General features: G+C 36.9%; 1 protein-coding gene across 2 annotated transcripts; it reads right to left on the bottom strand.

Moving 5' to 3' along the window:
• Positions 1-774: 774 nt before the first annotated feature.
• LOC149015270 (uncharacterized) lies at positions 775-27,719 on the bottom strand. Of its 2 annotated transcripts, none has more exons than XM_089154959.1 (13): positions 27,424-27,719; positions 26,429-26,566; positions 26,128-26,209; positions 24,570-24,646; positions 20,661-20,758; positions 19,430-19,562; positions 8,550-8,666; positions 8,283-8,368; positions 6,778-6,844; positions 5,784-5,862; positions 5,580-5,671; positions 2,837-2,980; positions 775-962 (listed from the first exon to the last, which is right to left on the bottom strand). In XM_089154959.1, exons 1-13 carry the CDS (start codon positions 27,550-27,552, stop codon positions 927-929), a joined length of 1,278 nt encoding a protein of 425 aa, XP_089011085.1. In that variant the 5' UTR covers positions 27,553-27,719; the 3' UTR covers positions 775-926. The 2 variants fall into 2 exon arrangements, with proteins under 2 accessions (XP_089011085.1, XP_089011086.1); XM_089154960.1 differs by lacking the exon at positions 27,424-27,719 and adding an exon at positions 26,679-27,061.

The following is a 27,719-nucleotide window of genomic DNA, read 5'->3' as shown; positions in this document are numbered from 1 at the left end:
TTAAGATAAAAATTATAACAGTACTAGAATTTTAAAAGAGAGAGAATAGTAAGTATACAATTTAAATTTCAACTTTTAAGTATTATAATAATTTTAATAGAATTTGTTCAGGAAAATTTTTCGAGAGATGGGGGAGTTCTATTAGCATTTTCATTAAATAGATTTGTTGAATTTTGTTTAATATGTTTTGTTTTTTAATAAATTATTGGAGACAAAAAGGAACGATTCTTTTTAAGCAGGAACATTATAGTCTATGGTGAATAAAGTGGGTTTGGAAATTCTTAATGAAGGAAAGAGGGTTGGAAGGAATGTCCGTTTAACTAGACTGTGGAAACTGACACCATTAAGGGTTTTGGAAGAAGTCTTTTTTCCCTTTCTTTCTTTCTTTCTTTCTTTCTTCGATCGAATGATTTAGTTGAGTGTAAGCAAGAGTGTCTATGGTGAACAGAGTGGGTTTGGAAATTCTTAATGAAGGAAAGAGGGTTTTGAAGGAATGATTCTTCGTTTTAACTAGATCTTGTGGAAACATAGACACCATTAAGGGTTTTGGAAGAAAGTGTTTTTTCCCTTTCTTTCTTTCTTACTTTCTTTCTTTCTTCGATCGAATGATTTAGTTGAGTGTAAGCAAGAGTGTCTATGGTGAACAGAGTGGGTTTGGAAATTTATTTGCATAACTGTAACTCTTAAGTGAATAGTGTCAAGAGGATTCTCTATAACATTATAATCTAAACTACAAAGAACAAGATAAAATCCACGCAGAAAAAAATATACATAAAAAAAGGAACAAATGAATTGATAACTTCTCATTCGAGGGGCAAAAATGTTTTCAGCTTCTATGTTTCCTCTTGAGGGCCTTCCAAGAAAGAAAGAATTTTTTAAATTAAGAACCTTATGTTGCCCAAGGAAAATTTTGAATATTTGTGGAATTACTTTTTCACTACGTGCGATACAATCCAGTTAATCTGTCAAAAAGTAATAAAGGGGATCACATGATTAAGGAAGCAAATTATAACAAGATATATGGCTAGAATTTACAGCAGAACAAAATCCATTACGTGTAATGTAGTAGCTAGGAATAAGAGTATAACTTACCAGGCACACTAAGATGTTAATTAAGAGAAATAAAAAAACAGCAGCATTCCAAAAATGAAGCTCTTGTAAAAATCAAACCCTTATCAGAAAAATCCTTCTCCAGAATTCCCTGAAGCACCTTTCAAGAGATTAAATTTTGAGATTTTTTTTTCTCAACTTTATTTATTCTCACCAAGGGGTCATATATCTTCTGGTAAGTTAGCCATCTTGCTTCACAGTTAACTAACCTATTTTTCACTTCTGAAATTGAAGATCCTCACTTAGTATCTCATGCTTCTAATTAAACAAAAAGATACCATGATAAGCTACCTCTCTCACACACATGAAATCCACTATCATGTGAATGCCAGAATAAACACCAAGTATCTAGCAGAATAATACCTGGTGTCTCTCTGTACTAAATGCATGGAATTCAAGACTCTCTGGACTTAATGCATGGAATTCAAGACTAAGTACTTCAGACATGCCTAAAGATTCTCACAAGTCAACTAGATTCCAAAAATATTCCACTTTCATGAAGATAAACATTTCCCTTTTTGTTTTCTCATCCTTGGTCTAGATTTTCTATGGTGAGTTTTCTTGTTTCATCATCTGACAGCAAAACCTCATACATTGCATGGTCCATTTGTAGGCAGTTCAATGTTTAAAATATCCAGGAAAAGAATGAATAATGAATCATTCTCAGAATCTAGTTTGGGATAATTAACATTGACTTTGGTACATTGGATAACTTCATCCAATGATTGCACCTCTCTATCTTATAGCTAAAGATTTGGTCAAATAGTTCAACAAATATTTGAACTTTTTTTCAGAAGAATGTAAGCAATAAGTATGCAAATAACAATTTAGTCAGACAATAAAACTTAGATGCAGTTTAGAGTTTTCCTTAGATATTCCAAAAAACTTAAATCTCACACTGATGAGAATCTGCTGACCCAGAGATTAGCAGATACATGTAATTTCAGCAATAAATGTGAATGCATGTCTGCAAGTTACCATCCTACTTGTGGTTTTGATATTCCAAAACAAATTCCAATAAGATCTAGTCAGCAACTTAATACTCTCTTCAAAATATCTGTGATTTCTTGGGGCATTTATGAGAATTTTCTATATATGAGAATCATGGATGATGTACAAAAAGTCCTGAACCACAAAATAGAATTGACCTCCCTTAGGATTCAGAGTCAAAGTGTTTGAATCTCTACAGGAAAAGAGCACATGCACATTTATTTTGCTCTCATCACCAGAAAACCTGAAAATTCTTGTCTCATTCCTTCATAATTCTCAGCATATAGCACAAGTATCCATACTATATTGGTTTTGATGACTTTGGAATTTGGATATCAGTGATAAAGGCTTGATAAGTATTTGAGTAGTAAATTCCCCATGGTGTGTTTTTATGTGATGAGTTGCCTCATTGTCGTTTTGCCTTTCCCCCCTTATATATGAAACTCCAGATTAAAATCTTCTAATGAAGAGCATCTTAGAAGAACCTTCCCATTTAACTTCAAATAAATCTGATGCTAGGATAGAAATTGTTAAGTGTACAATCGACCTGTGTTTGGAATTTGTATGCTCATCATAACTAGCAAAGCAACATTTTTAAGATATGTTTACTCATCCGAACCATAAATCATAAATTACTTATACGCAATGCAGTTCAATGGTGCAACACCTTCCACTGAACTTTCACTTTGTCTTCAAATGTAATGGAAAAGAGTAGTTGTAAGTACAATGGGCTTACAATGTTATTTTGAGGAGACTTCCAATAAAATCCTTGCGCTGCAATAACAACCAAATTAGAAGATACAAGGATGAAGATACTGAGAGAATGCTTCCCCATCAACTCCAACAAGGAAGTCAACCGTTTGTATCCCCTAACATCAACCTATAATGATAAACAGAGGACTTATAAAGAGCTCCATATAACCATTCATAATATTATAAAATAGTGTACCAAGATTTGGGTGTGAAAATTCCACCACCTACACATAATATGTTGTCAGCATGGAATTTTGGAAATCAGATAAGCCAAGACTAATTTACACAGAATTTATGATTTCAATGTTAAAACAGAGCAACCCTAAGAAGTATTGTCAACAGCCACTCCTACCATACAATAGAAAAAAAAAAAATATCAATGAAAAGATTGGTTCTCAAGGTATTCAGCAATTATGGAAAGGTTAGAAGGGAAACCAAATGTACATTGTCAATTTTTGTGGCAATTATATGTACGGGTGATATGACAAAACTCAGGTAGACAAATCATGACAGTTGGCAGTTTTAGGTTCCACTTGAAAGCAGTGTTTTCTCAAACTATTGAATTGACTACTCAGATATATGACCATTCATACATTATCCCTCCAAACAAGGTTGGTGTGTATGAACCCTATTTATGGAGGCGTTCTAAGCAGTGTTGTCTGGTCAAAGGTATGCATGATAAAAATAGATTTGGTTCATTAAAACAAGATGGTTGAATCATGAATCTCTAAGAGGCCAAATGTCATCCCCATTTATAAACAAAGATATATTCTTGCAGTGACATCAATATTAAATCCCAATACCACAGGTACCTGGCAGTTCTTCTCACCTTTCTTGCCTATAGTTGCATATGCCTTTAAATTTATTATATTTTTCAGCATAAACTGCCTTTCATCAATTGAGCTGTTCCAGATCATTAGAACTGAATAATTGGATCACTGACTGGCAAAAGTCAGAACATCTGGTACCCACTCTGAATTTGAAAACACTTAATGGAAAAGCAACTCTGAAGAATTCTAAAAACAGTTTCAATTTATGCTATTCCAGTTAAGCACTTATGTATTATGCAAGTAAAATTAAATTTTGTATATTCCACATTTTGAGTTTTGCAAACAAAAATGGATTTGGGAATCATGTCAAGGTCCTACGGTTAAAATTAAGAAATGAAGATAAAACAACTGCATGTTCTATAGAAATTTTTACTTGGATAGATAAATTTTACATGTCACCCAGAACCTGTAAAAATTCTGAGACAACTGGATCTGTATTATAGTCAAGTGAGACTTTTATTTTAAGGATATTCCAATCAGGAATCAGGAAGCCTTTAAGGAATCCAGAGATCCTCACCGCACTTCCAATAGAACCAAAACATCTGATATCTGCCATGCAGATCCAAAAAATAAGGACATTCCATAGATCAACTGTGATGGTTCAGAAAACAAGCCATCACTAGTGTCTGGCTTCTCACAGTGAAGCACTACTAAATCTCCATGTTGCAGTTATGACAAGAGGGATCTTATTCACCGGGAGTAGCAGTTCGATTAAGAAGCTCAGCTTCCTATACAGTACCAGTCTGAAAACTTTGGGTTGCTCATTATTTTCTAAAATACGAAGCACCAAAATAAACAATACATAACATGATAAACAAGCTGCCAGAATCCAAAGCCAGAAAATTTTTGTGGCTATAAAACTCAGCCTCAAACTTAAAAGATTTTTCTATAACCATAGAAAAGATTGTTGCCGATAGATATTGATACTAACATGAGAGTAGTCAAAGCAGTATGCAGCATCGTCATCACAGCACTGATAGAGGTTCCAGCTCAAGAATTTGGTCTTAGCAATAACAATATTGTTTGAAACTCACAAAGAACAGCCTTTGTCTAATCTTATTAAAGAGATGCTCCTAGATCAATCCTTTGATTTGTTGATAAAACATAAAGTGTTTATTCACCACTGGTATTTCATTTAGTAAGCAGGATACGTGGATGGAGCAGCCATAGGGTATCTATGGATGATACACCTACTTGTATCACTTAGAAGGTCAGAGGAGGGCTGAGATTTGTGGAGAGGTGGACAAAAATTTCTCCTTCTGGAGGTTACCAAGTAGCAAATATAAAGCTTTCAAAGATTCAGGACTACCAAGAGGGTCCATAATGATGCTTACATTACCAAGAGGTTGCATGATAAGAAATAGGAGTATACATGATTGAATTTAAGTGGCCAATTCAGACTATTCTGTAGATATCTAGTGGTCCATATCGCCCACCCACATGGTACCTCCTGCTCTATAGACGGTCGTGTCCATAAAAACTTTTGCCTTCAATTTATCCTACTTTTGGTTTTTTTTTTCTTCTTTTCTTTCTTTCCCCCTCCCCTTCTTGGTTTCATTTTCATGGGGATTTTTTTTTTTTGGGGGGGGGGGGGGGGGTGTTGGGGAGGAGAAGTGACAGGGTTGGGGACAGTGCTCTCAATATCACATGCAAAAGTAATTTATTAACTCACTGACTCTCACATAGGAGGATTTTCCACAAAGGTAGTGTAAGAAAAAAATGAGAGTGTGGAAAATGGTATCAAGTACAGGGGCAGGCACATGGTAAGAACAGTAAAGAGGATGTCAGCGAGGGGCTTACTACATATCATGTGAAAAGCATATAAAGGAATCTGTAGAAGGGCAGTTTAGCAATATTTTACCCGTCAAGATAATACAGTTATCAATCAGCACTCACCAGTAGGTACAAAGCACAAAATGTGATCCCAGCAGTACCTGACGTAAGTAACATGTAACTAATTGTGTATAGAGGTTTGTTTAAGGGGATCCCTGAAAAAAACAAGAAGATATACAGGAATCATCATCACTTACCATAACATCAAAGAGTATATCTTCAAAACTCGAAAATAGTTGATTCTGTTTGGTTCTTTAAGAGACTTACCTATAAAGGAAAGAAACAACCCAATGAAGAAAAGTGAAAGTGAGGATAGCAACCATTGAAGAAGCCGATCCTTATGGTCCTGAAATATATTTGAGTAACACCACATTCACTAAATGGGTAGTACGTTCAGGGTTTAATACTATTAATGGAGTCAGATAATCAGATAGCACTACAGGACATTCTTAAGCATATATAAATTTGCCCAAAAGCTTACATGATAATGATAAAAAAGAGATCAATCCCATGGGATTTTAAGTGGTGAGGCTTTATTAGAGGTAACAAACTCCCTGTCAACATTCTGATTGGACAAATCATACAGGATGCATTAAAAAAAACAGTTTTGCTAAACAGGAGAGAAACAAACACTTATGCTATCTATCAATTAATCTTGAAAGACCCTTGTCATTATCATTTCAGAACCCTTTTACTACACTATGCACCTTTAAATTCTAGAACAATTACTCTACTTATAAAAACTGTATCTCTTTTGCTGAAGGTTAATAAATCCTTGACGTCAAGGTTGACTTATCCTTCTGTATCTGCCGATACTAACCAAAATTTAGCATTACCTTTAAGGTATCAATATGATACCTAAAATATTTGGTACTTGTACAAGTTCAAAACTTGATCATTTATTTCTAATCAATCGAATGCACTTGTAGCATAGAAGCTATGCCTTAACGCAATGATAAAGGTTGCTCCATTCTCTCCAAGTGGTCATAGGCTTTGAGCCTGGAAAGGCTGCATCATTATCCTCCCCAATCCCTGCAGGGTGGGGGGGGGGGAGCATTGTGAACTGGATATGCCCTCTTTTAATGCACTCGTCTTATTTTTATAAAACATAGATTTTACATCTAAACTGTTCTGTGTTTTATGCTTCAAAACTGTATTTTGCACATATCCTAAACATTTCCTAAATTCAATGACCATTTCCATGTGTATAGTGTACAATGATGCAAGAACTGTTACATGAATATCAAAGCGAACAACTCACCTCTAACTTTACAAGAACATGACCATAGTGAAGTCCAATGATGCAGGTTATGGCTGCTGTCAGTGAGCTGGAAATATGCACCATCAGTAAACATAATACAAACAAGCATTAAGGGAAATTTTATCAAACATCCAAATTATTGACTCATGTTTCACCTACTGTAAAAATTTACATAAGAATCAGGTGTACATAATAAAAAGTTAAGAATCAATGGCGCAGATGAATGAAAAGAAAATTAAGGCTATCAGACAAGTCAACCTTATCCAACTTCTTCAATCATTAGGGCCATCTAGATCAACCTTCAGACAAAAACAAAGTAGAAAGACATGTACATGCTTTCCTATTTTTTTTTTATGGATAATCAATTCATAGTGATCTAATGCTGAAGACAATCAATTGGTTTTACATGATCACAATCATCACTGACAATTTCAAGAGTCTGAGTGCCTTTTAAGTTTTCATAGTCCACTAAATTACATCATGGTTTTTCAGCCTTTGAAAATGTTATTTGCATTAATAAGGAATAAGGATAATTAATTCAACCAATCAAGGGGACAAAATAATACCCTATCAATTAAGTTCAAAAAATTTCATAGCTCATCAATAAGTTGTTATTGTCTAATCTAGACCAAATTGTGCAACCTTCAATGTTAAAAACTCTCTAAACATGGATGGTTCAGACTTTTCCACGCAATCCTCATGGCACTTTAGCTGGAAGCAAAACAACAGCATGATTGTCTAACAGTTGGAGTGCTTTAATGTTTTGTCAAGTCAGCAGTTCAAAGCAACACATTTTCCACCAAAAGGAGTATTAAAAGTTTCAGAAAAATTATTTCTTATAGTGAGCTCATGGAATATATGCAAGGAAGTTAAGAAAAAGTGTGTAATGAAAATTAATTAAAATTTGTATTATAAAGTAATCTAACCTAAAAGAGATTCAAACCAGCATTGAAGGCCAGCTCAAACAAGCAAGCCCGCTCACAATTTCGACTAGTCAATATATAAACAAACTAAGTGTAGATGAAATGAGGATGTTGAGATGAATGAATGGTAAAACTATAAAAGTTATTAAGCTGTGATAAACTCATTTAAGGTGGCATGGGCATGTGGAATGTAGGCCTTTGGGTGATCTGTACAGAGGGATGATTTGATTCAGATTGAAAAAGGTAAGAGAACCAGGGGTCAGATGAAAAATGACTCCAGGGGAAGTACCAAGGAAAGAATGAATAACGACATTGCTAAATATCTTCCAGTTCTAATTTTTGGTGGAATTGATCATTTCTGGTTGCTCAACATGTTACATGTTTGAAAATATCTGATTCTATGAATCACCAACAATATCATAATCAATTTATAGAAAATTCAGTTAAATCCACTAATTAAGCATTGTAAGGTTGTCTGGAGAATTATAGGGAGAAATTGAAGCAACCCTCACAAAGTTACTGAACTCCAAAGCAGGGACTCGCAGACCTCTCACATAAAGCCCAGGATTTGGAGATATTCACCTTAAAATGCCTTCAGGGTCAAAAGGAGCATGGCACCATGAAGGTGAACTATCAGAAACTTGCCCATTCTTAGAATTTCTGCATTCCTACAGAACCAAAATTTCTTGTTAGTAATTGGAAATATTGGTTTAAATCAGGTTGTGAAATAAAAAAAAAAGCAAGTTTACCAACATATTATCTCTGTGTATTGTAAGTGTTCTTCAGGCTTTCACAAAAAATACAAAATGTTAGAATCATGGGTGACAGTTTCAAAGAAATTATATACACCTTCAAGTTTTTGTATCCAGGCTTCTGGTATAGATGATTAAAACCAAGAACATAGCGATCAATCATTCCAGCTGAGTTACATGCCGGTCCAAGGTCACCTCTTACTGAACACTTCACCTATATCCAGACAAAGCAAATGAATAGTCCTGTAAATGTCAGAAGACAAAGAAATTTACCAGACAACAATAACAAGAAGTCCATGCTGAATACCAAAATAAAAATTTTCTGAGACATAAGCAAATGGTTCTAGAACTATAGGTATAATAACAGTTGGAGTAACTAGAGTATTATTTAAACCATTATTGATATTATAGAAAGGTTTAGCATAAAGGAACAAAATCTCAGTTTACATGAAAACAAAAATAATTCAACAATATTGACTTGGAAAAGATTCATATGCTTCCATATCTGTTCAAGTAGGGCCATGAATATGTATTTATTAGTTGTTACAGTAGAATGCCCAGATAAGCTCTAGGAGAGGGAATGTCCCTTAATTCATGAGTCTGGTGCAAAAATATCCCATGCCTATAACAAGAAGGGTAACTTAAATAGAAGCATAAGGAGGTATACTACCCTAGAGTGGTGCAAAAACATCCCAAGCTGCTCCCAACAGTGGTCTGATTTTAGACCAATTATTGTTTGCAATTTTGTAGAATTATTGCGAAAATTATCACCAACAGATATGCAATCTTGCTTCTATTATCGATCTCTGAGGAATAGAGAGCATTTGTCAAAAGGAAGGTGTATACATGATAAAAGTGCTCTGGTTTAGGAAATAGTACAAGATCTCAGTCAGAAAACCAAAGGGGGAAATGATATTTTAAAGTTGGATACGGCAAAAGCCTTAACTGAATCAAATGATATTTTTTGGTTGATTTTCATGCCATAATCCTGAAAAACAATGAGAATTTATGATTCTCGGTGTTTACAGACTCTAACCCTACTTTTATTTTAAGTCAACAATAGTACTTCATCGAGAAGACCCATTATTTCTAATGAGGAAGTGCCAAGCTGGGACCCTAGAGCTCTATTTGTAAAGGGACATGCCATCTATCATCTGCCTCATGGATGCCTAGATATTTCTTAAATCTTTTTGTCAGTGATATAATTATTTTCCCCAAAAGTTATGGTTTTATTATCTGCTATAAGAACTATTTTGATCAGTGGGTCAACAGCCTTCAAGCTGTTTCATAATGGATCCCTAAACTTCAGAAGCATAGTTAAGAGTGATAAGGGATATAATTGGTTTTACCATAAAATATATTTGCCACCTAACTAGGTGCCCCACAGTAGGCTGGGAAGCTGAAAATTTCATATTTTGAGGATATTCTGCAAAGTCAGCAAAAATTCCTAGGCTGGAAAAATAGATTGCAAACCATAGGGGGTAAATTGACTCCATTGAAGTATGTTCCATCCTCTACGCTCATCCATTGTGTCTTGCTTAAGAGAATTCCCCAAGGTGGTATTGAGGAAATTTTACTTGATTGTTCCAGTTTTATTTGGGAGGAGGAGTTTGGGGAACTCCATCATTGGCTAAACTGGAAAAAGGTGTATAGACTCAAACTCAATGAAGAGGATGGCTTGGTTTTTGGTCCCCAGAAGAGTTTAGTGTATCTATGAGCCTTAAAGGCTTGTGGCTTATTTTATTAGAAAATCACAATATGGCTATTTCTTTAAAAGCAAATTCCTGAAAAACAATCATATAATCTTTTCCAAGGATGGTACCATGAGGTCAAGAACCTGGCAAGGTCTAGTTGGTTTGAAAGACTTCCTTTTATCCAACTCTTTTTGAATGGTTGAAAAAGGCAACATCTTATTTGGCTGGATGATTATATCGGGGAGGGCCCCTTTAAAAACTTTGTAGCTGGCACTACAATAGACTTACATACTTGGAGCAAATGTAATAAAAAGAAGGTCAATGGGGTTTGCTACAGCTAACCTCATTGACAATCAATTAATTTGCAATTAAATTTTTTAAATTGTAATATTTCTCTATCTGAGAAGATGGACAATATGTTTTGGGAGCCGGTTATTGATGGTATATTCTCTATTAAATTAGTTAGTGTTGGATTCTACTAGGAGTTAAATTAGAGTTTGTACTCATGTCAAATTCTATTCCTTGTAATAGTGTACCTTCCACTTAATTATAAATAGAGGGCTTGAGATCATTGATTGGTAAGCCATTCTACCAATATCGTGTTTCTCAACATGGCATCAGAGCCTAAATTTGATTAGGAGAGAAAAAAAAAAAGAGAAGAAAATCTCACTAAGGAAGACTTACCTCCATTGCCGACAAGATATCTTTCCAGAAGCCATCGCCTCCTGTCTCTGCTATCAACCCATTGCCTCTGTTTCTGCTATCAACCCAAACTGTCCCAAATCTATCGCCACTGCAATTTTATCATTACCGCTGCAACCCCCCTGCTTCAGCCATCTACCTCCAACCTTGCTTCCGCCATCGACCAAAGAAAAACAAAAAAGAAGGAAAAAGGACCATTGACCTTGCTTGCTTCTTCCAACGCCTTCTCTCCATCACCATCGCCAACCTTGCTTCCACCATCGAATAAAGAAAAACAAAAAAGAAGAAAAAAGACTATCGACTTTGCTTGCTTCTTCCAACGCCTTCTCTCTTTCACCAGATTGCATCGCTCCATTGCCATCACCACCGAAACTGCATCGCTCCTAAACCCAGGTAAACTCTCCATCACTTGCAATCTCCTTTACCAGTGCCAATGCTTCACGAGGGTTCTATTAGTACCCTATTAGCCAAACTGAACGAGACTGAACCACTTTTTGTCTATTAGCCCAAAACCATCTCTATTAGCCCATTGCATGAACTAAACCAGACCAAACCAAAAAGCCCTATTAGCCCATTGCATGAACTAAACCAGACCGAACCATTTTTTGTTTATTAGGCAAAAAAAAAAAAAAGATGTATTTTTTTTATCATATCATTCCTTAGAATTGTTTGGCTTGTTCGGCTATTGTATTCTGCGACGTTTTTGTCACTTCAAAAGGGTGAAGACTGAAGAACTGCAGATAATTTTGTCAACATGACAACTATTGATGGGTACTCTTGCTCCCACTAGCTCCGAACATTACCCCACTCTTCCTCCTGTTTCGGTGAGATTTGATGGAACAAATTATTTAATCTGGTCTCTATCTGCTTACCTGACTATTGCCGGAAGAGGAATTGTTGGACACATTACTGGAGCCACTATCAAACCTACTACCATAGGTGTTTTACAGGATAAATGGATTTCGAATGACTCTCTTATTATGTCATTTCTTTTGAATTCCATGATTCCAAATATTGCCCGTGGATATTTATTACTTGATACCGCAACCCAAATCTGGAAGGCTACTACTGAAACATATGGACAGTTGGGATTGATGCACAGATTTATGAGCTACGCAAAAAACTTCATGAGACTACCCAAAAGAAACTGACTGTGGCCCACTATTATCACCCCCACTAATTTAGATGATGTGGCTACTTATAAGAAGCACATTGATAAGATTCGAGTATATGACTTCTTGGCCAGTTTGAATGTGGAGTATGATCAAATCAGAGTGCAAGTATTAAGTCATTCTCCCTTTCCTACACTTGAACAGTCTTATGCCCTTGTTCAGTGTGAGGGAAGCCGTCGTTTAGCCATGCTTCATGCTCCTATTGTGGAGAAATCAACCTTACAGTTTGTTAGCACTAAATTTGATTCAGTAAAGGAGATTATCAAGTGTGAGTACTATCACAAACCATATTATACCAAGGCAAATTGTTGGAAGATCCATGGGAAGCCTGTTGATTTTGAGCAAAAAAGAGCACAAAAAAGAGGAAAACCGAAAGCTCATCTTTCTGAGACAGTTTCCACAACACCCTCTGCAGACATTGGTCTTTCACAGGAGGAGTTAACTACTTTGCGACGTATTCTGCAGTCTTCTATTGTCGGTACAACATCTACCACTGCTTTCTCTACTAACCAAACCAACTCCTACCTTACTACTTTAGGTAAAACTTTTACAGGCTTTCAAGTTTCTTCAGTTTCCACTCCTTGGATCATTGATGCAGGAGCCACAAATCATATGATAGGTTTATCCTCATTTTTCTTACAATATTCTCCAACTTTTGGAAAGGATAAAGTTCGAATTGTTGATGGCTCCTATTCTTCCATTGCTGGAAAAGGGACCATTCAACATTCTCCATCACTTTCTCTTGTCTAAAGTTTTACATGTTCCCTCTTTCTCTACTAACTTGCTCTCTATCAGTAGTCTTACACATGTCTTGAATTGTGAAGTGACATTTTTCCCATCTTACTGTGTCTTCCAGGATTTGGTCACGGGGAAGGAGATTGGACGTGGTAAACTAGACAATGGACTTTATTTGCTCGAACCGATTGAAGGATCTACTTCTGCTTTGACTACATCTTCTAATCAGGTGCATTTGGTAATATCAGACCTTCATCAGTGGCACCGTAGGCTAGGTCACCCCCCTCTAGGAACTTTTTAAGAAAATATTTTCTGATTTAGTTTATTCTTGTAATAAGGATGCTTCTTTCTTTCTTTCTTTCTTTCTTTCTTTTCTTTTTTTTTTTTTTTTTTTTTTTTTTTTTTTGTGAAGCTTGCATTTTTGCGAAGCAGACTCGTTCTACTTATTTACCTTCTCTTCATAATAGAAAAACTATTCATTTTATGCTAATTCATACTTATGTGTGGGGTCCCTACCAACGTGTGTTTATTACTGGCCATAGGTACTTTGTTACTTTTATTGATTGTCACTCTCGTTCTACATGGATTTATCTTTTAAAACAAAAAAATGAGATTTTTTCGATATTTTCATGATTTTCATGATTTTCATGATTTTCATGATATGATTAAAACTCAGTTCAATGCCATTGTGAAGATCCTTCTCAGTGACAATGGCACAGAGTATATTGATGGTGAATTTCAAAGATATCTCTGACTTTGGCATAATACACCAGACTAGTTGCGTTGATACGGCTGCCCAAAATGGGGTTGCCGAATGGAAAAATCGGCATCTCTTAGAGATAGCTCGTTCCATTATGATTGCTATGAATGTACCTAACCAATACTGGAGTGATGTTATACTCACTGCTTCTTACCTTATGAATAGGATGCCCAGTAGGATACTTGGTTTTAAATGTCCTAATGAGATTCTTCAGGGAGCCTTTTTTTTTTTCTATTATTCCCCCAAAGATTTTTGGATGTGTGTGTTATGCAGAACACCGCCCCCGCGGGGGGGCCCCGCTAAATCACGGCCTACGCTGCATATTTTTGGGGTATTCTGCTACTTAGAAAGGGTACAAATGTTATCATCCTCCTTCCAGGAAAACCATTGTATCCATGGATATAATTTTAATGAGAGTCTTGCCCTTATTATACACCTCTCTAGGGGGAGAGTCCTAAAAGAGAGGTGTTTTTTTTCGACTCTAGATCTTCTTATCACACACCAACACAACTTAAGAGTCCCAAAAGAGTTTCCTGACCGGGGGACTTCGCTTCGCGGCGAGATACCCGAGGACTCTAATCCTCCCCCTTCGTTTTCTCGAACCATGTGAAGAACGGGGGGCACTCTGGGGGGTGGTGAGGTCTTTCAAAACCAGATTGACCAGAATAAGGAGGTGCAGACTTCAAAGGATTTTAGGTCTTCTGATCTTCCTATTGCTGTTAGAAAAGGAGTTAGATCTTGTACTCAACATCCCATAGCTAAATATGTTTCTTATAACTCTTTGTTTGACTCCTACCGTGCTTTTATATCCTCTCTGTCATTTGTATCTGTTCCAAAAAATTGGCAGGAAGCCTATGCTGATAAGAGATGGAAGGCAACTATGATAGAGGAAATGCAAGCAATGAAGAAAAATGACACTTGGGAGCTGGTTACACTTCCTCCAGGAAAAAATCATGGCCTGCGAATGGGTATTTGTGGTTAAACAAAATATGGATGGATCAGTCAACAAGTTGAAAGCTAGACTAGTTGCAAAGGGGTTTACTCAGACTTATGGGATTGATTATCAGGAAACTTTTGCCCCTATTGCGAAACTAAACACTATTAGAGTTCTATTATCTATAGCTGTGAATAAAGACTAGAACTTGCACCAACTAGACGTAAAGAATGTCTTCTTACATAGGGAGTTAGCAGAAGAAGTCTATTTGGAAATCCCACATGGTTTCTCCGATGACAATACTACAGGGAAAGTTTGTCGGTTGAAGACGTCAATTTATGGGTTAAAACAGTCTCCAGATCGGTTGGACGCCTCCTAAAGGCAATAACCATTGGGACAAGCAAAGCAATGCGATCATATACTATTTGTCGAAGTCGTACTAACATCACACTCCTCATTGTCTATGTAGACGATATTGTTATCACAGGAATGATGGTGAAGAAATTCAAAAGTTGAAGGACTTTCTCGACGAGAGAGTTTGAAATTAAAGATCTGGAGAAGATTTCTTAGGATCGAGGTGGCTCGATCAAAGAAAGGTATATTCCTATCCCAAACAAAGTGTGTCCTAGATTTATTATCGAAGTGGGAATGTTGGGGTGTAAAGCGTTGACCCCTACCTAAGCCGGAGCTAAACTTAAAGAAAAGAGGGAGAACCAGGTGGACAAAGGAAGATACCAAAGGGCGATAGGGAAGCTTATTTACTTGTCCCACACAGGCTGACATCGATTATGTTGTAGGGATAGTGAGCCAATTCATGCATGATCCATATTTAGCCATATGAAGGGACGAAACTACAATAAAAGGGAACCGGAAAAGGAAACGCACCACCGATAACTAAAAGAGAAGCAACACCGAGCGACGGGCAGACTAGAAGAAGCAACAGGTACGACCTGGAGGTAATCAGACGGAGAAGTAAGAAAAGAATGGGTAGCACTAGTACCGAAGGAAATAGAGCAGGCGTGGAGGGAGCTACTATGGGAAACGCGAAGAAGGAGTCCAAGCCAAACCCATAAGTTATATCGGACAATAAGGCTGCATAGATGCAATAACAAAGGCAAATGACGAACAAGCACAAGAAATGAAGGGGCAAAGGAAAGTGGAACAAGGGCACCGCATGCCTGAAGCGGAGACCAAGAGCACATGCACTAAGGGGAAAGAGAGAGATCCCCATGAGGCAAGCAGGCAGAAATATCAGCCTCAACCGAGGGGAGTGTTGGATTCTACTAGGAGTTAAATTAGAGTTTGTATCATGTAAAGTTATCCGTAATAGTGTACTTCCACAATTATAAAAGAGGGCGAGATCACGAGATAAGCCATCTACCAATATCGTGTTCTCAACAGCTAGGAATGCAGCAAATGAGATCAATAAGATCCAGCAACATGGATTTGGAATAAGTCAATACCTATTTACCTAGTAAAATATTATTTTTGCCGGCAAATTTGAGTGGGAGTATCCCAATTGATGAGAATGTAATGAAAGTTGGAAATCCGCTAAATGCTCGTGGTATAGGAACCCAAGTGAATCAGTACTCATATTCAATGGTGTCATGTCATGCCTCTAAAGTTTAGAAATGTATTGGCTATGATGAAGGTGGAGGTTCTATAATACTAGGAGGTTAGAGCCACAATTAGTTCCTGGCACTCATAAGCAAGTGGAGGTGGTATTTGCAACTATTGAAAGCATTATGGTTTCCTTTATTATTTGGGAGCTACAGAAGGGAGAGAAGAAAATTGTTGGCAAGGGTCAGGTGTTCACAACATCATCCATTATTAGTAAAATCAAGTCATGGGTTAAAGGAATTTCCTACTCGTGAAAACTTGAGGAAGCTCCACTGAAAGATGAACTGGTGCTCCGCAAATGGCTATTTAGGATTCAAAATCTCACATGCCTATTTATCAATGCCCTCCTCTGATTCTCAAAGATTAATGTAGATGGAGCCAATAAAAGAAAGCCAAGAGTTGGACCAGGTGGTAGAATTATCTAGGATGGAAGGAGTGCCCTAATTAGGGCTTTTTTGCAAATTATCATGGCATGTGTACAAACTCTAAGGTGGAAATGAGAGCCGAGAGGATCCAAAATGTGCACCAGCGGGATATTCAAAACGCGCGTCAAATTCTTGGCCAGTCCAAAGGTCTACACTTAACAAAGTTGTTGGCATTGGTTTCATGAAATTCTCTCTTCAATGGACAGGCCAAAGAAAGCATATCATGGGAAAGCAACGCAGGCTGATCCGACTAACCAGTGTAAACAAACACACTGCTCATAGGAAATCCAAAAATCTTAGGAGATATTTACATGGGGATAAGCCGGTCTTCTGGTATTACCAAACCGGTTGTGGTCTACGGGGAGAATGTTGGGCCAGCCAAAAGGAGCCATCTAAATAAAATGATTGGAGCAGAGATGAGGATGTAGATGAAGCTGTGTGGCAAGACTAGGAGAGACAAGAGTAAGGAATGATTGTATTAGAATCAAATTGGGAATTGCACCAATCCAGGGCAAGCTAAGAAAGAGCCACTTGAGGTGGTATGGTCATGTCCAACGCAGACCTTTAGAGGCACCTAAAAGGAAGAGTGATCGGATCTGGTTAGACAAAGCTAAAAGAGGTAGGCACAGACCTAAAATTATTGGAGTAAGTAGTAAAAGAAGATATGCATGTGTTAGGACTAGATTCTAGTAGGACTGCTGATAGAGTTGTCTAGAAGACTAAGATTAGCACAACTGACCTCTTTAAAGAGATATACCAGGAAGCGACCACTCAACATATCTCGCACTAATAAAAACGTCTCTTGCTATAACCAGATGTGAAACAAAATTGCCCGTGGACAAACCAAGGGGGCCACAAGATGCCCCAAGAAGCCTCCCAGAGCCCAGGATTTGAGCATTCAGCCCATAGTCGGGAATTTTATCTAGTTAATCAGAGTCAAAGTAGGGTAGGAAGTCTTAATTTGAGGTAATAGTTGAGTCCTTAGTTCTTTTAAAGTCTAAACTAATGTAGCACTGTATTTGATTGATCAAAACAGAGCCAAATAGGACCTTCACGGGAATCGTAGATTGATGGACTTAAGGTGAAACGAGTTTAGATGGGAAAGAGGGCTGAAACTAGAATGGTATTATAACGATAGTAGCATGTAACGAAATGGGCTGAATAGATCTTCAAATAGGGGCAGAACTATAATGAAGAAAGTGATAATAACAACGTAACAAGTAACACCCGGGCTTCACACCGCAAGGTGGATCGATTTGATAGAACACCAACCTACCTTGATCAAACACAAGGGTTCTCCAAAGAGGAGGAATGCTAGCAAGCAATTTGATTTCAATTCATGAGTTGTGTGTTCACCTCTTACATAAGTCTCTTTATATAGAAGAGGCATAAACATTAATGGTAACATCCAACCACTAGCTAACACCACCTACCTATTAATAACTCAACTACTACCTAACTCTTTGACAAAGGAAAACTCCTTTGACAATGAGTTCTTTTATTTTCAAACCATAGCCCCTTTTATTGACTTTTCAAAACCTAGACTTGGGCTTAGGTATAAACTATGAAGTTTAACATATGTGGGCTAACTTTAACCCACTAAAACAGTCTTATCCCATGAAAGCCATGGGTTGATTCAAGTGATAGCTTTAGGCCGTTAATGGGCCTAACCCAATGGGCTTTTTCTTCCTTAAATATGTCTTTAATTCTGCATCACTCTCCCTATTGGCAACACCCCCTCCCTGCCCCAGCCCATTTGGCCCCCCTCTCTGCCTCTTCTTCCATACGGCAGCAGCAACACCCCTCCCCTCTTAGATCCGTGGTCCCAAACCCCTAGTCTCCCCTTTCCCTTCTAGGTGGATGGCAATCATGGCATATCACCCCTCACCCCTAATTCCACCTAAAACCCCAAACCTAATTCTGCACTTCATCTTCTTTATTAAAAATTTCAGCAATTCATCTTCAACCTCTAGACCTAAACCCAAGTTCGACCTAACCCTCACCAACACTCTAAATCCATTAGGAATAAGTCTGAAAATACAAAACAGCAATAACAGTCACATTCCAAACCCTAGAGCCCTAATTTTCAAACCTTTTTGTTAAAATTCAGATCTGAAATCAGCAATACATCAAGGTTTTGAGTGCTTAAAACCACCCTATACATCCTAGAATAATAGTTCAACTTGTGCCTTTCTTTTTGTTTCTATTAAAAAAAGCTAGGGGAATAACCAGGTCCCAGATAGTATTCAGGTCTTAAAAAGATAAAGCATTATGATACCACCTATTGAGATTATTTGCTAGTTCCCTCATATGCATTCCTTCTGATTGTATCCCAGCAGTACTGCCATTCGTTCCTCTCAACATCCTACATTCATTATAATATTCTACAGACATCTTATTTCCTTATTGTTAGTTTCATCAAGTCTAGTAAGTAAATATAACTTTTCCTTCAGTTTGACTTGAAAGCTCCACCTGACAAACTTTTACTGGATGTATTCTCCTTGATATCTCTACCGTTAAAAAAACGAAGATAGCATAAGTATTCATTTCAGGCATTTCTCGTAAAGAAATCAATTGCTTTTCTGAATCAGCAGACCGTGTCATTACATGCTCTAAAACCTTAGGACTCTATTAGCCTCTAGTTTTATTCGCCTTTTTTTTTTTTTTTTTTTTTGGTTGCTTCTTTGGTTTTGTTAGTCATCACTTAGCATGTCATCTTCTAAACAGAAATGAGGCCTTCTCTTTTATATGAACAGTTGATTAATCTATAACTAGTACCAAATTAGACAGGGTTAATGCTGAACAGAAATAACCAGAATACCAGGTAAGCAAAACCAATTGAATCAGAGATGTCCTTCTAATATGTAAAAAGGGGTAAAGTAACATATCAGAGAGGTGCCTGATTGGCATACAATGGTTCAGAAATTTTTTTTACCCTGTAAACTGTGTCACCATCACTGGAGAGAGAAACAGAGGAGGTTGACTCTGAAAGTTTAAATTGCCAATCCGGAACAAATAAACCATACAGTAGCCCCAAATATATGGCTGACATGGTAAATGCAACACACCTGCCAGAAAAATAAGTAATCCATGGACACAGGGAAGAATATGAGTGCTTTCATACAAATATGATAAATAGGACTAATTTGATTGACCATCTCAGATTCCAATCACTTCAAGAAACATGTGACCGAAAAGGCAGTCAGTAAGAAATTCTCGTCTAACAATGGATTTCACTGTAGGTAAGTAACATGATTTGATTGCCCAACTAAGGAGAACACAATAGTGGAATCTCACTTTTTGTAACACAAAAACAAAATTAAATCTTTAAGATACAAATCAGGAAATTCTTTAAAGGCAGTCATGTTTATAGGCTTGAACAAGGTAGACTGTAAAGAATGCATATGTCAATATGAGCCTACTCAACCGTGTAGGGTTGAGAGCCTCAAGCACTCGGTACACCCTTATTTATTCCATATTTTGAGAAATCATAAATTTTCCTAGGAATTTCAAGGTCTTTTACTTAGAAAGGGAAAAGGCAGTGTGTTATGATACATGTGCATTCCATGTGTTGTGAATATTTTATCTAACTACAAATAAAATCTTAATGTACAAAAGGAAATGTACACACTCACATAAATTCTTGTATTTGTGAATTCAACAAAAAGGTTTTTATCATCCAAGTAAGATATCCGTAAATTTCACATGAAAACTCAAATCAATTCTTATACTGACTTTCTGTCGGCTGCAGAAATTATTTTCCAACAATCCACTCTCTCTAGAGCTGCAACAGTCTTGGAAAATATTCACACTCTCCAATACCATTTTACCATTCCCAACTCTTACCAGGAATCTTATTTGGAGGACTAGACTGCCAAGGTAAATCAAAATTGTTAAACCTTCAGTTTCAGTTCATTGAATGAGATTATGCGAAGGATAAAATTAGAAGTTTTTGAAGGTAAAAATTGAAATGTGGAACTAAAGTTGAGCTACTAAGAGCTGAAAACTGTCTCATTGATGGTATCACCTCTTGCCCAAAAAAGAAGGTGTTAACTCCAATAACTGAAGGCATTTCATAAAAGAGAAAGCTAAAAAGAATGCTGAACTTAAGTACAAAATCCTTGAAGTTATGAAACGAAACATAGTATCAGAAATTACCCCATTACCAATGCAAATAATAGCTCTTGAAAAGAGCTACTTCCCTTTGCCTTCTAGACAGCCAAATTTCACATAAAGCTGCAACTAAGTATCCAATAGCTATCCTCTGTCACCAATGAAGCAATATAGATTTCAGTTCACCATTCTATTTGTTGAAAATTACATGCAAAAAGGGAAAAGGTGAATCAATAGAGAGAATTTAAACAGTTAAAAGGTTTCCTGCAACAATTAGAATTCATTAGAGCTTCTCTATGACGCTTGTTGACCAAACATGAAAGGAACAGAAACTGGCAATAATGGATGAATGGATACACTTTATTCCATTCAAACACTTAAATACCATTTGAATAAACCAGATTCAGCATTCTAATGTCCATGTGAGAGGCCTGAAGGAGGCAGACTATAGTAGGAAGCACCTTAGGATAGAATGCTAAACAACCAATATTTGCTCAAGAAATATTTTAATAAATTCAGCCTATGAGACATGAAAAGCCAAACAAGGAATTTGCAACCATAGTTTTGGTCAAAATTGTTGAAATGCAAACATAGCTTCACTTAAAAGGTTTCTATATCAAATGAAAAACCAATAGAAGAAATGAGACTAAATAATGTACCCACTGAAGCAATTTAAAAAATAATAATAAATAAAATAAAATCATTGCCTTGGTGAATTCACCACATGAACAATGGTTCATGTGAAGGATTTAATCCCAAATTAATGAAAAAGAAAAAAGGAAAATAAAATCATTATCATTGGAATAACAATGGTAACACTTAGTTGGGAATCTAGTCAGCATCAGCTACTGATTAGCCAACATCCCCACTTATACAACTGTGGTTCCATCCACCTACTTGTTCAAACCTTTCAGGTGAAAACGTTGTGATATCAAAGCAAGATTTCACCATATCCATACATCCACAGTACATAGAGCCACATGTGCAAGTGAGTGTTGGGATCATAGTCTCACCTCGGCTACTGATAGCTTATAGCCCCTCCCTCCCCATATACATACACCTAGGGGTCCCTTTACGGCTTTACCTACCAGTTAGAACTTTGGGGATGGATACTTTAAATACCAATGAAAATGATGATGGGTTATTGTTGCAATAATAACTACAACAATAACAATCGGCTGAACCAAATGTAGAACTGTAACTGAGTACTTGTTGGAAATAGCTGCACCGGATTTAGACAACACATTGTGAAGTAAGGATAACCATATCAACAGTGAATGATCTTTATCCTCAGCCTTTCATACTTTTATAAACAACCATATGGGATAATATCTGTACAATTGGGTCATGTTGACTTTGGTAAATTGAAGACTAGTGCTAATCCAGATACCAAGCATGCAGAGGTCAATGAGAAAAACTCGACTGAGTAATGAAGCAAAACAGTACTAGCAGTGGCACCAAAAGAAAAAACTGAAGGAAAAGGTAAAGCTAAAATATAAAACATTTAATTGGTATGGGTTACTTGATCAAGAAAACACAAAGCAAATATTTATAGGAAATACTGGAGACAAGAGTAAACATAAAACCCAAATAGAAGAACCCAAACCAAAAAAAAAAAAACTAATACAAAAGGTAAGCTGAAATATATAAAACATTTAGTTGGTGCAGGTTACCCGAGGAATAAAACACAAAGCAATTTGGAAAGGAAGCATTCACACCAAGTGTATACATATATTAAGGATAAACTCTTAACTGAATCCAACTCTATCTCTAACCCAATTTTGAATCCAAATAATCAAAATTCGAATTTACAAAACCAAATACTTGATGACTTATGGTCAATGCCAATCTAACAAAAGCTGGGTGCGAATTAGAAGAAACTTGCTTCACAGAAGCAAACAAACAAGAAAGGTGGAGGGCTGTGATGCTTCAGGAAATTAATGCATTATTGGAAAATGGACCATGGACTCTAGTTCCACCTATACCAAATACAAATGTGGTACGTTTAAAATGGGTTTACAAGATCAAAAGACATACTGATGGGACAATTAAAAGATATACAGTCCATTTGGTGGCCAAGGGTTACAACCAGCAAGAAGGCCTTGACTACAGTGAAACATTCAGTCCTATAGTGAAAGTGACTACTGTTTGCATAGTACTCTCTCTTGCAGATACTCAAAGGTGGAAGCTTCGCCAATTGGATCTGAGCAACGTCTTCCTAAATGGTAACCTAGCAGAAGAAGTGTATATGACAGCCATGGGGATTTGTCGATCCTGATAAGCCCTTATGCCAGCTCCAAAAATCTTTATATGGTCTAAAAGAAGCACCCAGAGCTTGATTCGTAGACTCAGTCACTTCTTAGAACAATTGGGCTTTCATGGATCTAAAACTGACACATCCCTCTTTATCCTGCACTGGCCAAAGTTTACTCTGTATATGCTGGTGTATGTGGACGACATTGTCATAATCAGCTTTGATCCTGCTATGATTCAACATGTGAACAATTCCTTAACCATGGAATTTTCAATAAGAAATTTGGGAGACCTACACTGTTTCTTAGGGATTCAGGTAGTCCAACATTCACATGGATTGTTTCTCTCCCAACAGAAATATATCACATACCTTATCCATCGTACAAAGATGGAAAGAGCAAAACCGGTTCACACTCCAATGGCCACGAAATCAACTGTAGCAGCAGGTTCGGCCAGGCCCTTGCAGATCTAACCAGATATTGGCATATAGTTGGTGCCCTACAATATGTCACAGTTCCACTTTTTTGGATACAAGGGGGCATTTTATATACTGGGGATGGGGATAATACATACACCATCAGGAGAGTTGAACCCACGACTTATTCACTAAGAGGTGTTGGTCATTACCAATTGAGCAACTCAGTGATGGTGCCACAGTTTCACTTTAACATGCCCAGATATTTCATTCGCTGTCAACGAGGTTTGCACATTGTTGAAAGAACTGAAGGAGGCCCATTGTATTGCTGTGAATGGATCCTATGCTACTTAAAGGAGACCTGCCCTAGGTTTGATGATCACATCCACTTCTTCAAATAACCTACATGCATACAGTGATGTAGATTGGGCCAGATGCCCTAATAATTGACCATCTATGAGAGGCTATGCCATTTTCCTGGGTAACAATTTAGTTTCTTGGTCAGCAAGGAAACAAAATACTATTGCTAGATTATCAACAGAATCCAAATATTGGCTGCTCCGGCTGAGGTGATTTGGTTACTGTTATTGCTACAAGAGTTATGGGTTCCTCCAATAAAGCCTGCTATCCTATTGTGTGACAACCTAGGGGCTACATATCTCACTATAAATCCGCTACTTCATGCTTGCACAAAGCATACCGAGGTGGATTTTCATTTTGTACACGATCTAGTGTCATAACGCAAGCTAGAGGTTCGCTTCATCTCCACTTATGACCAGCTCGCCAATATTTTTACAAAGCCTCTCTCTAGGTGTCGCCATGATGATCCGAAGTCCAAGTTAAAGATCACTCAAAACCCCATCTCCAACTAGAGTTGGCCTATTAAGGATACACTGCTAACCAAAATTAAATTTTATAAATACATATGCTATACCCAGTTTGAGGATAAGCAAAAACTCATCCACAAACCAAGTGGTAGACTTTCACAACATAGAACTCAAGTAGTAGGCCCATCTAAAGTTTAAATGCTCTTATCTTTCTAAAAAGCTGGGTTGAAGTTATATTTTATGCTATATAACCTTCGAAGAAAATTACTCAAACTTTTTTTTTTTATGAATGGCATTTCACTTTCTTAGCCAATACATTACCTATAGATGGTTTATGGTCAAACTTTGCATCAAATCGGATGACAAAGAAGAAATATAATATTTCATTGAACAGTAAATATACAGCCCATCTTTCAAATTCCATACATGATTTTAATATGTAAACATACATCATATTACTACTATACCTGTAAAATGCCAAGCCAACGGATCCTTTCAATGTCAACACCAAATGTCAAGGAATTTAATCCATGCAGATAACCACCTAAAATTAGAAGAATAACGTGAATGTACTGTCAGTATCCTTTATAATGTTGGTTTGGGGGGAAGGGAACCAAGGGTGAGTGAGGCAGATATCATCACTGACACTACAAGATGTCCACTACCATGATGTAGGAAAGCTTACGCAACAAGGTGATTTATTGGGTGAAATAGATGGCACTATTATGGTATCATGATAACAATCTACAGAACACAAAATAGCTTTGAACCCCAAGTAGCAAAATTGAAAGAAACACAATAACAAAATAGTTGGTTAAAGAATAAACTGATGCTAAACTTGAAAGCAGAACTGTTCTGATTAGGGGTTACAAAGAAAAACATATAAATAACTTTATAGCCTTTTGCCTTACTTTGACCTAGTTATAGATTTTAAAGGCCAGTTTCTCACTAGGGGATAGAGATAACCCACATTTGCAAAATCCAGGTGCAAAATCTTCTGTCTCAAGAAGACTATCCTTTTCTGGAAGCAACAGCATGGCAGAGGCTCAAATACATCAATCAAGTGCTGGAATCTAGATCAGGCCCTGCTAACGTTACTTATTACATAGATGATTTATGATCAAGGGACTATGAAATAGATAAGGACACCACCAAGGGACTTCATATAGAAGCATCCACAGTTCCTTGTGTTTGCATATTTTGGCAACATCGTTGAGTTGAGAACTTACTAAAGTTCCCTATACTTTCAAGCATCTCTTGGTTCTCATCTATATGCTTCTGCAGGTTTCCTCATGGTTGAATTTCAATCACAACTATGTGAAAAAGGCAGCCCTAGAAGGGGGGGGGGGGGGACCCTAACCTGTTGAGTTTCAAGATTCTCTCCAGACTGCTACAGATCTTCATCAATTTTAGAGACAGCAATGTCATACATATTAGAAACAGTATCAAGAAACCAGAAGCAAATAACCCAATATAACAAAGATTTAGGGGTTTTGTCCTATATTGCCTACAGCTCTAAGTTTTCTTTACATCATGGTTGTACCAGCACTACCTAATCATGTGTCACATATATTTGCCTAAAGCCACTAGAGAAACACCATTGACAACTTAAGAAGGTATGGTTACACTTTGGGAATTAAAACATCATTTAGTTACTAGAGAAGTGTTCTATGACTAATTGCATTAACATATGAATTTGATAAGTTCCAAAATGTATGATCATACCCAGTTAAAGGAAAGAATCACCATTTACTTAAAGCAGTTACATATCTGCTAAAAGATTAAACTGAAGCCTCATAAGGTCCAGCTGCATGTTAGGGGTCAAAGACTTGCACATTCATCATGCAACATTCTCAGAGGAAATTCAACCACTATCATCATGAAAAACAAAAGAAAGAGAAAGAGAAAAAACCAAAAATCCAATTATTATGACTAGATCTGATGAACTTCATCAAGGATCAATTTTTCTAGTTCTAATTGAAGTTCAACGGAAGATACTGGAATTGGTGGTATCCACAATGTTACCTTGAAGAAGGACACCAAGAAGAAAGAGTTCCACCGCCCTTACTATTGCCTTGTGTGTAGCTTGTACTTTGTTCAATACATTCTGCAATTAAGAAAAGAATCTTTATTGTCAACTAATCGACTAACTTAATGAATACTGAAGTGAAGGCAGATCAGAAGTGATCAATCAATACTAACGTAAAAAAACTGAAATCCAAATATTAAAAGAAAGGAAAGGAGAAAAGGAAACTCAGGAAAACCTGATTATTCAGTAAGTTTTCTAGTAAAAAAAAAAATATCCAAGAATTAAATTGTGAGATACCTTGTAGACAAGTGAGAGAGAAACACCAGAAATAAATAGAAAGAAAGGCATCACGAAATCAGCCAAGTGTACACCATTCCATGGAGAGTGAGCAACAAATGGAAGAAAGGAGCCACCATAGTCAACAAATATCATGAGCTGCAAAAGAATAACATCATGCAAAACAAGAATCACTGATAGAGAAAAGCTTAATTGAGAAGATCAAGAAGTAAAATTTCTGTTCACTTTCCATTGTAAATAAAACGGTAACCTGCAGATAAAATGACAGTAAGATAGTTGTGCATTCATATGGTTGCATCTTCTAATCCTTATGATTCATAGGTATACAATATTCATCCAGATTCAAAAGGTCCTGCATCAGCTTCAGCAGAGCGATAATTGTTCTCAATGCACCTTCCAGGTTACCAAAATTGGTTGCTTACGTATCTGATTTTGCTGCTCTTGGAGGTGTTGAAATTTTAAAATACATAACCAACTATCAATAACTATCAGTTCAAATTTCAATTGCCTAGTCGACATTGCATCATTCTTACTGATTTCTGATAATGTAGTTAGACTAAGGCATGAACTTGTCCTTAGTTCCGTAGTTCACAACTCTTGTCAGCACTATCTACATCTGTATATGGCAGTTAAAAACTGACAATCGAACTGACGAACTGAACTGAACTGATCTGAACGGAAGGAAATTTCTAATCAGGCCAAACGCAAAATTGATTCAGAGACTAATCATCAAGTAATAGTATCGTCCAGTGTTGTGATTAAGAATCAAGTTAAATAACTAAAGCGCAGTGGACAGCTGAATTTTAAATCTGAAGCACCGAAAGCATCGGTATCAGCAGATATCGAAATGGCAAAACAGAAGCAAGCTCAAAAACTATAGAAAATAAAACATTAAAAGATCAGTTCAAGCCAGCAAAGAAGAAAAATAAATTCAGTTGCTTCGTGTAAGCAGGGGAAAAAGAGCGATTAGGAAAATGAAGGAAGATCTGACGCACAAAGACGGAAAGACCACGAAAAACATCGAGTGAGGCGAGACGAGTGCTGGCTCTGATCCTTGGTATTGCTTTGGCTTCTTGTTCTTCTGATTCTTCAGCTTCTCCCTTCAATGGCAAATAATCCATCATCTTCACTCTTCAGCGTCGCTTGTAAGAGAGAAGCTGGATTTAGGAAGCTCAGAACTAGAGTCGTTTTCTCTGTTCTCTGTCGTATTGCGCTGTGGAGTGTTCTCCCTTGTCCTGGGCAGTTGGAAAACTTGGAAGCGGAGACGACTTTTTGTTGTTCCCTTTGTTAA

The sequence above is a fragment of the Hakea prostrata genome, chromosome 5, assembly GCF_041222555.1.
Source record: "Hakea prostrata isolate BN-2017 chromosome 5, UWA_Hpros_2, whole genome shotgun sequence".
Classification (NCBI taxonomy): Eukaryota; Viridiplantae; Streptophyta; class Magnoliopsida; order Proteales; family Proteaceae; genus Hakea; species Hakea prostrata.
The sequence above is the reverse complement of the archived record's forward strand: the minus strand, read 5'-3'. Positions and strand labels throughout refer to the sequence as shown.